Source organism: Gymnogyps californianus, chromosome 2 (genome assembly GCF_018139145.2).
Source record: "Gymnogyps californianus isolate 813 chromosome 2, ASM1813914v2, whole genome shotgun sequence".
Lineage (NCBI taxonomy): Eukaryota > Metazoa > Chordata > Aves > Accipitriformes > Cathartidae > Gymnogyps > Gymnogyps californianus.
This window is the reverse complement of record NC_059472.1, coordinates 4080830-4093632: the sequence shown is the minus strand read 5'-3', so window position 1 is coordinate 4093632 and position 12803 is coordinate 4080830. Positions and strand designations below refer to the sequence as shown.

General features: G+C 40.8%; 1 protein-coding gene across 2 annotated transcripts in view; it reads right to left on the bottom strand.

The window, feature by feature from the left end:
* Positions 1–760: 760 nt before the first annotated feature.
* The window catches only part of SLC45A4 (solute carrier family 45 member 4), a 63702-nt gene continuing 51659 nt past the window's right edge, over positions 761–12803 (bottom strand). For both annotated transcript variants that reach the window (XM_050890815.1, XM_050890816.1), the window contains exons 3-8: positions 10369–10557; positions 7159–7338; positions 5973–7048; positions 5775–5874; positions 4561–4772; positions 761–3707 (exon numbers count right to left, since the gene is read on the bottom strand). In XM_050890815.1, coding sequence (XP_050746772.1) covers positions 3345–3707; positions 4561–4772; positions 5775–5874; positions 5973–7048; positions 7159–7338; positions 10369–10557 — 2120 coding nt within the window. In that variant the 3' untranslated portion in view covers positions 761–3344. The remainder of the gene's footprint in view (positions 3708–4560; positions 4773–5774; positions 5875–5972; positions 7049–7158; positions 7339–10368; positions 10558–12803) is intronic.

Genomic DNA, 12803 nt, shown 5'->3' with positions numbered 1-12803 from the left:
TGTTTACACTATAGAGCAACACAGAATGAAACCACTAAACCTTAAGCCTGCTGCAGTAAAGGTCCAAAGAGATGGAGCACGTGGGATGAATTTGACTATACAGTAATAGCAACAATCAAAAAATTATGCTTATTGTCACCAGGAATAAAATAAAGCCCCTTCAACTCTCTCTTCTCACAACTTCTGCAATAAACACACAAAATCTTACTACTTTACCTTTTAATTGTGACAAAAAAAAAAAAAAATCATTTCTGTATCAAAAGATAAGGTAAGGGACACATAAAGAAAGAAATCAGTGCCCACTCTACCCCGAGAAGTGCCAGGGCTAGAAAGAAAACTCTCTCAAATTCAAGAAAAAGGATTACTATGAAAGATCTCGGGAGCCTTCACGGCGAGCACAGTGGAAGCCAGCGCGGTGGTTTCACAGGCTGGCCAAGGTAGAGGAGGAGATACTTTGGCTGGGGCTCCCCCAAGTTAATTCTTCTGGCAATACTACAAATACTTCAGCGCATTTACAATGGATAATTATTTCCTTCGGCTTTACAGGGGAGTGAAATAGAGCTTCCTGCTACAAGGCAGTGTGCATACTCATGCGTTATGAATGGTAATTAAACAGCCCCATAAACAACTCCAAATATGGATTTCAGTGTTCAATTCTTAGAAATAAGGCTACGCCAAATGCTGGCTGGGACAAAATCGGACCTGCCCTGCCTTTGATTGAAACCCTCTGGGTTCGAAACGTCCTTCCTCCCTCCTCACCCTTTCCCTGACTGAGAAAACTAAATAAATGTGTGTGAGCTCACCCCCCAAAACGGTTTCGCATTCCCTCTGCTAGGTGCGAAGCAAGAGGGAGCTTCAACTTCTCCTCCCTCTTTGCAGCTAGACCTTGGTCAGCTCGATGATGCTGTGAAAGAAATCTTGGCTTACGAAGGTGCTATGTGGAGTAACGGCGATTTGAAACCACACTGATTCATGAAACTCATGGGGAAAAGCGTAATTATGGCTGGCACCGGCCAGAAGATGCAGATTTTTAAACTGTAGAAGAACCTTTCCAGAAATAGAGATTAAAATAAGGAGTACTTGACAGCATTGTTTAACCAAAAGCAGAATCTTCAAGGAGCTTTAAAAATAAAAAATATTAAAGCCACTTTAAAATGTCTAACTCAGTGTGTATTTTACATGAATGCCAGTTATAGGGTGAAATACAACTCATCTCTGTTATATATGAACATCACCAGAATATATTAAATGTAATTGAGATGATAAAATTCACGGCAGAAGTTCAGTTAAAGTATTTCTCACAACTGATTTCTTTGATAAGGTCTCATATTCTTCAGTAGTATTATTCCCCTGTCTGAACACAGTTCACAGTATGTGTTCTAAATAAAAAAATATTCACCTTAAAGAAAAAAAGACTTTCTCACGACACTTGGAAAAAAAAAAAAAAACCAAACAACCCAAACTCCTGTGTGATTACGTGTACTTTAGTGCTCAGTGATTTTACCAGCCTAAAAACAACGTTGTCACCCTTGATAGCATAGGACATCGGCACCGACTGAAAGCCTTCAGCTAAGAAACCCACGTATGCCACCAGGAATTTGTCAATGACGCTGGCCAAGACTGCGCGTTAACTTCAAACATACCAAAACATACATTTCTTAAATACATTGACAATTCAAGTAATTTATTAAAAACTGCTTTTCATTTTGAAATATATATTCTTCTTTTGAATGACTATATTGCAGCATGATTTACACATGCATTTTAAAGTACTGTAGTATGAGAAGTTTGAGGCAGCAGAAATCTTACAACGAGCTGTGATTTGTCTGTTTAGCACACGGATTGACTGCAGCCCGGAGGCCCATGCGAAAATGAGTAAATAGCATCACAAACACTTCTTATAAGACGACAAACGGAAGTTCGGTTTCTAAAGTTGCTTTAAATGGCTGCTGGACCGCTGAGCTTTGGCTGCCCACGGACTGGGGCACACTGCTAGTGATCCAAACGCCGTTTTAAATCAGATTAGCACAACTCTTTCAAGCTCTTCACAGAAAAATGTCTTTGCACTGCAGCTATGTCCTGAATCAAGGAAGGGGGCATGGAGGTTGCGCTGACAACATTGGTACGGCAGCTCGGAAGAGCTCCAGCCTACAATTCCTCCAACACAGGGACTGGAACAGCAATACATGCTAGTGGATTGAATTTTAAGGTCTAAAAACTGGTTCTGACACAGATTTTTATACACCCAGACTATACCATAAAGTGACGGAGGTAGGCCTTCGGTTTACCTTGTTGTACTGACACCGTGCCTTTACCTTGGCTGCTGCATTCCCAGCCAGGAGGTTAAAGGATCGTAAAAAGTGCAATTAATCAACGACTTCCTTTCCCTACGAAAGAGAATCCGCATGCCCCCTCCCACGAAGCTGACCCCAGAGACACCCTTTCTCCATGGCAGCTTCATCCAGAGATGATCAGGTTTAAATGCCAAGAAAACCCCCGAGTTCACCAGCACGCAAAACTCCCAGCTAAAAATTGTCACAGCGTATTCCAACGACATTCATAAAATGCAGCACTTGTGATAAAAACCTGCGAGTGCTGGTCACCTCTCCTAGTTGCTGCTCCTTCCATCTATAGTTCACATCATGCACCCAGTGTCACCCTCTCTTGACAAGCAGCAGACTTGGGAGTAGTTGTTGAACGGCATGACTAAAAGGATTCACAGCAGTTTCTTAGAAACCGCAGTAATTGCTTTTGTTTTTCTTGAAAATAATTGCAAATAAAACTATTCTGTAGTAATTGCACTAACAAAAACATGAAGTCTAAAATTAACGTTAAAGAACTGTAGCTGTCAGACCAATAATATCATGCTTAAGAAAAAAATTGATCAAGATGTCTAAGCGTTTGATTCAGCTATTACACTAGTGAAATCTGAAATGTTCAGACAAAATAATAGCAAGAGACTATAAGTCAAGATAGCTTCCATTTTCAGTTAGTTTAAAAACAGCCGAAAACTTAATTTTTCTAACTGCTAATTGTATACACTGTGAGTCTCATGCAGATTAATAATACTTATTCGAAATCTAAATGTATTCTTAATAAAAAAGTGTTCAGAAATGACGTTTCTAAGTTGTAGAGAAAGCAATTAGCATCATAGCTACCTGTTCAAACCTATATTAAGGACTACAGAATTTCATTTACACTTTTGCATGAAACTGCCTTTTCTTCTGCAATTTTAGCTACAAGTAGTGAAGATCCTAATTTGTTTTCCTGGAAAAAAAAAAAAAAAAAGTTCTTGATCCTGCACCTGCCCTCCCTGGAATGTGGGTGAACAACAAGCAACGGCCTCACACGGCTGACTCGCTCTCCAGCTCTGACACAGCAGCTTCTTTGCGCGTGAGCTTCAGCACGGTCGGCTTCTCTGCGCTCGTGCTGTTGCCCTCGGTTGTCTCTGGAGGACCTAGTCCTTTCTGTTCTTCCTTTGGCTCTTCATTGACTTCGGGGTAAATCACCAAGAAGGTAGCTGTCAAAAAACCCAGGAAGGATCCCACTGAAGCCACCATGGGAATGACTCTGACTGTGCCAACCGCATCCACCACACCACCAAGTGCAGAGGCCACGAGGATCTGGGAGATGTAAACCTGACACGACAGAATAGCGCAGTCTATGCCAAATCCTCGCTTTGAGTTCCCGGGGCTATGGTGAATGTACTGGAAAAAGACAAGAAACGGGTTAGGAGGTAAAACAATGGATGAAATCAAATATTTCAACACTAGTATCTTCCTCGAATTTCTCAGCCATGTGGTCAACTTTACGCCATCCTTGTGCATCTCACAGGCTATACAAGTCCAGAGCAACGGCCTCCTTATCTACTTATCAATGGCCTCCTCTTCTTACACCAAGAGGCAGATATTTACTGGGGCACTCCTAGCGTGAATGGGCTCCAAGATTAGGTTTCGTAAAAAAAAATTTACATGAAACAGTTGGTGGAAATAATTTTTATCATTATAAAAAGGAATTCCCCTCCCAATCCCAATGCAGAAACATGTTAAAATAAATGATCCTCCTGTAATTTGTAATCCAAATGGAGCAGCGCTAAAAAGTGGAAAGTAAATCTGTCCTTGTTTCCAGCAGAATCAGTTTGCCTTACGTCTCCCCAAACTTACACCTGCATTTCCAGACTCACCTCAATATCTAAGACTGTGAAGAACCTGAGTAATGCTAACATAACACATCAGAAACAGTAGTAACAACCAGGTATATAACAGATACACTAATAATTATTTCATCTCTCTTCACCTACCATATGCACCCAAATCCTTTTATATCTCAGCACAGAGTGAACTAATCATGACCCCACTGAGCCAACTTGATGCTAATACCAAGTGATTTAAGTAGCAGCTCTTGCTATTTACTATCAAGGATGAATTTGTGCTTTGGCACACATCCCAACAAAGCAGGTACCTCAAATAACGGGATTTAATAAATCCATTTTGCCACTGTGATCTTCAGAGAAACGTGAATGCTCTGCCTTGATTAAAATACTCAAAATATTCCACCTACCTCTTTAATATCATGGTATTGTCCCAAAAGCGCATAGGGGCAGTAGGAGATACTCATAGAGACTATTCCCATAGTGCTGATCATTATCATGGTGACGTACACGTTGGGGAACATAGCCATCACTGCAGTGCCAAGAGAAAAACCCAGCGTGCCCAGGATGTAGATCACTTTTATACTAAGGTCATAGTTGTCCAAGTATTTCTGCAACAAGGCTGCAGAGATGAAGAATAAAACATAAATATCAGTTCACTTGGTGAAATTTTATGGTATTGACGTGGCCGTGACAGCTCGATACGCTGTTTAGGACTTGGATGCTCACTGCATATTTGGCTTGTCTTAGCAGCATAGCTCAGCCCTCATTGGGAAAAGGATCTATTGCTACTTCAGAAACTGGGGAACAAATGAGCTCAGAGACTTGCCTAAACCATGCTACAAGTCTGAGGCAGAACAAAACGCTTTGAAACTCAAACATATGATGGTCCACTCAGTCCATTCATTAATTCTACCTATTTATTAACTTTATCAATGCAGGCACACTCTGAGCACGGAGGAGATTCTGTTTCTAATGCAAGCACATTCGCTAAACAAAGTGATCAGATAATTGATGTTTATAGCCACGTTTCAGTTTGCGTTCAGAAACAAGCTGCCCACCTGAACTTCAATCTGACGTGTCTCAACAAAGAGGCAGTCCCCACAATACTGATCTGGGCCGATGTGCCTGCACACGTGCTGCACAAGGCAGAATATAACTTTGGCAAAAGCTCTCAATTTCAGAGTCTGTATTCCAAACCTAAATTGTCTGTAGTTGGTTTATCTGTTATTAGAGAGCACGAAAGACTTTCAGAAATACGTATTTATAACTTCGATTTTAAAAAGAGTCTTTGCAAAAACCCTCTTACATATGCTTGAATCTTCTAACAAGCTTATTTTTAGTTTCCTGATGACTAGCTAAATGCCATTCAATATCCTTTGATATCGTTTTGTGCTTTATGCCACTTAACCGATCTGTTCATACTTCCACCTCTACATTTGGAGGAATTTTTAAATATTGATTCTTAAAGAAGCCCCTCCCCCTTATGACCACGTGAAATGCTTTTCGAAAATATCCTTCACCCCAAACAAGGAGGCAGATGCTAACTGAAGCAAAACTATTTTTACCTTGCAAATACATATATGAGGTGCATTCCACTGCCTGATTGTGCAGAGTCTCTTACCTGAACAAACGGCAGCAGTAGCAGCATAAATTACCAGTCCCCAGCATCCCATCTGAACTCCAGCATTGTAGGCATGTAACTCAGTTGAGTTAGAAGGGGCCTGCAACAAACACAAATGCAAAGCCGTTTTCTTGTAACGAGCACATCTCAGAAACGAGTAACTATAAGCAGGTCTGCCAATGGTAACTGTTCTCTTACCTTTGGATCGCCCTGAAAGATGACCTGTCCCATGAAATCTGTATAGAACACAGCTTCAGCAATGATCGAAAACCAAGTTAAGAGGTGACAGACGCACAGTCTCAGCAGCTCCTTTGGCATCTTTAGCATCGACAACCACAAGAGTCTGACAGTGGTTTCAGTTTCCCCCTCTTCGCTCTCTGTGTCTCCACTTGAATTTGTTGTGCCACTCTGATTCCTGTGTCTGTACCTCTGTCGCTGCCGCTTCTGCATGTCGTAGATATCATTCATGCTGCGTGAGGACTTTATCAAGACGATGGCATTGGCCCGACGAAAGCGATAGCGGTGAGAGCCTATTTTGCCATAGTACGAGAAGGTGTAAGATGGCTGACGGTAGAACATGTGCCTCCGCCTTCGCATGGAGTTTGAAGTACTAGATTGCTTCATGCCTATTCTAGCGTGTCCATTGAGGAACTCTTTTGGTAAGGAGCCATTCACGTTTGGGACTTTATCTTCATTTAAGCGATTATCAAGCAACATGTCCTCCTCTTTCTCGTTGTCCCTGAGGAAAGCAGATAGGTGGTTGAGTTTGGACTTCATGATCTCTTGGCTTCTGTTGTGGGGAGTGTTTGGATAAGAAGCATCCTGAAAAATGGAGGGTTCAATGTCATGCAGAAAAAGCAGCTCTGATTCAATTTCCAATGTAGCATCGGGCATGTGCAGAACCGAGTCACTCTTACTTCTTACAATGTTCACCTCAAGGAACTCCATATTGAGGTCATGCTCTGACTGAACCTCGTCATGGAACATAGAGGCTCCATACGGCTCTTCCTCACTAATTACATTCAGTCGATTCAGAGGGGGGAGACTACCACTGAATTTGACACTGGAAAGCGTGTCTCCTTCGTCATCCATCCTGTCCTGCTGAGGGTTATATTGCTCTTCTTCAATGCTAAAAAGGTGGAGAGCAACGGAGACAGAGAAAATAATGGCTGCAAAGAAGAAAAGGACTTGCTCTTGAGATTTAAAAATACCACCCAAGAAGGTCTGTGTCCAGTCCAGCCCTCCTAACATATAACCGATTGCTCCTCCAAGACCTGTGGAAGAGAAAAAAATGAGAAGCGAGTTCAGGAATAATCAATTCAGTCACAACTTGGTCATCAGGAAGACTTGACAGCTGCCAAAAACTTATCGACTAACTCCATACCAGCTGAAAACGCATGGATGTTAAGGGCCATGTCTTGCTCTTCACTGTCCACCACATCCAACAAGTAGGCCCGAATTGGCCCTTCAGTTGCATCAGCGCAAAAGTCCAACACCACAACACCAAGCACCGTGAGAACTATACCAATGGGCTGCTTGTCCGGGACATCGCCAATAGCCAGACCTGAGGAAAAATGGAAGAGGAATCTGAGCATGTCAGTCAAAAAGGGAAAACTACTAAGAGCAAGGTTAAGCTTCTTAAGAGAAAGGTGGTCAACACACTTACTGGAAACATTCCTTTACAGAATAAAATGCCAATTTCAACTCTGGCACAGCTTCATAGGTGGTCTGGGACAAAGATTATGTTTTTACATTTGAAAGACTGACATTTATTTTTCAAAATGTTATTTTTAAAGTATCTCTTAAACCTTTGAGAGCATTGGATATTATTTCATGTTTCTTGCATGTATTTTCCTTCAAATGCTGAAGGCTGTTTTTATAAAAGACAGCCACGGTGAGAGAGGAGAGCATCCAAAAGCAAAATGACATACTTCATCTGTCAGTTACAAACACAGGTAACCGCACTGCTGGCAGCATTCCTGCCATGGTGCCAAACACACAATGGTCGCACTACACCAGGATAAAGTGAAATTTAACCCCTTCACCTCTCTCTTTGCTTTTCTTCAACATTCATATTTTCTAGATCAGTATTATAAGCAAAACATGATAGATGAAGCAACATGAAGGTATTTTGCATTGCAAAAAGCATCAGTCAGCTTCTGTTGATAGCACAGGATGAAATGCTTTTCGTCTACACAGTAGAAAGGCAGCATTAGCATATAGCTGGAGAATTTTTCATGAAACGAACCATTGACAAAAGCATGAATTACTTGAATCAGAGAGATTTAGAAGTTACACAGGCAAGACTCTGATAAAACCATTAGCGTAACTGATGAAAATGACTGTGGAAAGAGATGAACTGGCTAAGCCACCAAAAATTATCTAAACCTCAAGTGCTATGATTCCTGCATATTCAATCCTCCTTTATACCAAGTCCTCTGAATGCTAAAGAAGTTTATACATGTTCTACACTTGGCTGAATCTTACAGCAGAAAACATCAATGGTGTTAGTGCTTTAGATTTGTTGGAAACCTGAACAGTGGAGAGAACAAGAGTTGAATAAGATCTATACACAGCTGTTCTCCCGGGACATGGTTGTATTACTATTAGGACTAGCGAACCTCTTTTTTAGCATGCTCTTGCGCTCCTTGTTCACCTCCCTATGACTCCTATTGCCAGAGGCCAGGTTATGAAAAAGGGTACGATACAATGACCACCTCAGTTTTTGCAGCATCTCCTGTAGCCCCAAATTGAAATTGGGATTGCAAGCAACCAGAGACTAAGGATAGGAAAGTGTGAACATAAAATAGGACGAAGACAGACAATTAAAGCATACAGGGTCCATCTAGAAGAAAATCTGGTTACAAATGAGGCCTTTTCCTGCAAAGTGCTAGACACCCCCTTTTGCGAGAGACTGGTAAGCAATGCCTTTTCTCTCTGAGAAGTGACACAAGCCACCATTTCAAAAACTTCAATTAAAGAGAGACTAATATTGCTTTATCATATTGTGCATCTGCTCTAAATAGTAGCTCAAGTGCTGTCTTATGCCGATGTAAATTGAATGTTAGTGGCAAATCTCTATCTTCTAGCGTGGAACAGGCCTAGAGAAGACCACGGAACAGCTCTCACTTCAGTTCAGTTTGCTCCAGGCTCCCCCGGGAGAGGCACAGCAGTGTTTAAAGTGCTTTTCAGAAGAGGGTTTTTGTTCAAAATCTACCACAACCACGTCCCAGGAATGGATGCATAAAGCATACAGCTCACTTCCGTGGTGCATTGCAACGACCTCTGTGTTTTACAGAAGTTTCATTGCACAAAAGTACCACTGGAGTATCTGGAAAGCACAGGTTGTCTAGAAAGCTATGCAACAGACTGTATTACTGTGCAACAAAGAATTAGAGAAAAATTGAAGGCAATATTTTGTGATGATTTATTAGAAGGCGAGATACTTCAAAATAAGCCTATAAACTGCATCTGAGGTTTGCTTGCTAGTATCAATGGCTACTGACCTAAACTACTGTGTGGAAGTAAGAGCTTCCTATCAATTAAAATCTGGTAAGAGGGCTGCAGTCTAACATCTTGCAAACATCTGGAGGAGGAGGAATAAGTCTTGGAGACACAAAAACAAAGTACAACTGATACCATATGATAGCAATTCAAATAATTAATATTTAATGCCTGGGTAAATTAAAAAAGCATAAGCTAAACGTCATTCATCTGAACAGTTTGTCCACTGCAGTTCGCAGAAAATTGAAAACCATCATATGGCATCCAAAGGTGACTTTAAAAAGCTAACATGCTGAGCCAAGGTAATGTTCCACTCATTTCCCTCAATTAGTAAAACTTTTTCACAATAGAGCTGCATCTAACCCAAAAAAAAGAGAGCCAAGAGGATATCATTAGGTGCTAAGTTCCTTTCATTTGCATCAGTCCAACCATGATGTAAACATTTCCCCAAATGTACTTGCTGTCACCTCTCCTACACTAAATTTACAAAGAGATTGTAGATTGTAGATTAAGTTCTGTAGTAAACTATGTTCAAGGGAAACTATTTTTACCAGCTTTGATGGGGGCTCAGGAAAAATTATTTTCCCACATAGTTTTGATAAACAAATATTAACTGTGTTCTGGACTTTTTCAATACCAGGTCTAAGAAAAGAACAAGAAAAAGTGAAAAGATAATTTTTGAAATAATGCTGGAAACAGGATGTGTTGCCAGATATGCATTAAAGGGAAAATGGATCACAACAGGAAACATTTCCCTGTGAACAGGTTGCTACAATTTTCCCATGTCAAGGATCGACCAAATTCATCTCAGCGACTGCAAACATTATGCTGGCAACCATTGTATTAGTAACACTGTATTACCAGTTACAGCTATGATTGCACAATACTTAGCACAGCACCGTAACTTTCGAGTAAGAATAAAAACATGCAAGATGGATAGCTCAAATGCAGTGTGGCAGAGATTTCTAATGATTTTAACACTAAACCTAAGTTAAATCAACTGCATATCATTATCTTTACTTCCTACATAAAAATCTTAAAGCAGATATGTTAGCAGGAGATATATGCAGGTGATTTCCTCATTATTTACCTATAACAGAACCATTAAGGAAAAGTGCAACTCCAAAGAGGACACCAATGCAGAGAGCAAGAATAAAAGGCCGCCGGCGGCCCCAGCTCAGTGTGCAGCGGTCACTAGCCGAACCTATAAGCGGAGTGAAGATCAAGCCCAGGATAGGGCTAAGGAACCAAGTGAGGCTGTAGTATTGTTCAGGAAGACCTAAAACAAAGACAAAAATGATTTAAAGGTTATGTGGTACACACCAAACATTTCACTTTATACATGAAATTTTGTTATACCTTTGAAAACTGTAAATTGATCAGTAATTTACCCACAGTAAATTCTCTCCCAAATGAACAACTCAGTTAAGATTTCTTATCAATGGTTAAAAAAACAGCTAAGGAAAGTACAGGTCATTTATCTTTCAAATACCTGGGCAATGAGAAGGTAACAATAGGTATATTTAAGCTACTGAAATAAAAGTTAAAAAAAAAAAAAAAAGATATAGCTAACAGTGGAATCACTAGTCTAGATTAGTTACTACTGTCCAAAAAAATCACACTTTTGCTGAATTTTGCTAAGTGAGCCGAATTTTTTTTGACAGGGGTTGGTGGGGACGGCCTCTGTGAAGAAGCAGCAGCCAAGATCTGCTGTGTAGAAGCCAAATAGCTTTGTTGCATTCTCTATCCATTTGTGGACTATAAAAACAAAGATCTTTGAGATGTTTGGAAAGCTACCTGTTTGTCATATACACATATCCCCTTCTCAACAAAACTTTTAAAATTCAACAGGAGTTGAACATTATAGTGGTACTGTTCATCTAAGACCACCACCATAAAGAGTTCTTAAAGAGTTAATGAACTGAGAATGATGGACAGAATTTGACTATCATATGAAATATCCCATTTCTAAGCACAAAAATGTTTACTTATAAAATTGAACAATGGACAATAAAAGAAAAAGCAATTATTCATTAACCTCTAGAGAAATCGAAGGAAGCTTGCTTATGTCTACTATCCTTTTTTTTTCAGAACTGAGGTGACTATTCATAGGATCGGATGGAAACAAATTGGATTTATTATGTAATACTTACCTAGAAAAAAAAACCTGTTACAAACAATAATTTCTGGAGAAGGAAAGAAACCCCCAAAGCCCTGCTTTACACCTCTCCAGCATGGAGAGCAATGGCCTGCAGATGGCAGACTGGCTCAGAAGAGCAGCTACACTCGGGTCCTTGGAGATCTGCCTCCCTCTCTGTTTATCAGCACAGGTCAGGTAACCACTTCGACATGTTTCTTAGCAAAGCATTAAAAACAAACCAATCAATTTCTTGCAGTCCAACTGATGCCAAGACTGAAAAACTCAGTGTCTTTACCCTAGGAAGGAAAACCATTTATTATTCAAAACCGTGTGTCACGCGTGTGAGTAGTATTTGATCTTTGCTGGAGAGATCAACCTGTACTTTGTGTTCTCGGTTCAGCATGCTGAGACATCCATTACCAAGCAGGATTATACCAATCCCTGCCCAAAATAGCCTATGCTGCAAATTTGGAAGTCTAATCTGCTGTTTAAAGTACCATCAAATCTTGACTAAACAATGCTGACTTCTTCCACAAGATAAATCAGATTTTCCCGAGACCGTTGTGCGCTCTGTGGTGATGCAGAGATTCTATTATAGGAAAATAAGCTATTTTTTGCCATAAATAACAAATTTCATCATCAGAACTCAAAATCCAGGTCTGAGGCCAAGGTCTACATAATTTGACTCAACTTTGGCTAACAAACAAGCTAACGGCAACAGCCGCCTTGATGAGTACAAAGTTACTGGAAGAGACTTGCCTCTTCTGAACCCACCCAATGTGGGTTTTCGGACCAAATATGCCCACGAACACCCTGGCCACGGGGAATGGCGATGGCATCATGGTTTAGCCATCTTTCCTTGTTACAGGCAGCTGAAGGCCTGTACCGGAGGCCAATACTCCACATTGGCACTTACCACGTAACTATTGACTCCTTTTGTGGCAGGTTTTAGACCTCTACGAAAGGGCTGTGTTTGTACAGATGGCACCTCGTTCACATCATGGTTCAAACCACTACTTCTTGCTTCATTTTTCCAACTGCTTGGTGATGTCTTGGCTGACATGGAAGTTTTAGCTGAGACATACTTAGCGGAGGGGCATATTAGGTTTAAAGCTCTTGTTCAAGAAGCCACGGTTATTAGCACCATTCCTCCAGACCCCAACACTTATTTGCACCACCCAGCTTCTCTTAATGAGCGCTACCCTAATCATAGGTGCAAGTCAGCAAGCCAGTAATCCAAATAAAAGGGCAGGGAAAACCTCCATCTCCCTGTGGTTTTAACATTCTCTTTAACTTCACCGAGTTCAACAGCCTTCCCAAGCACACCAGCAGGTTCAGGCACTGTGCGTTTAACTGGCACCTCACCTGCTCCAGGATGCTAACGC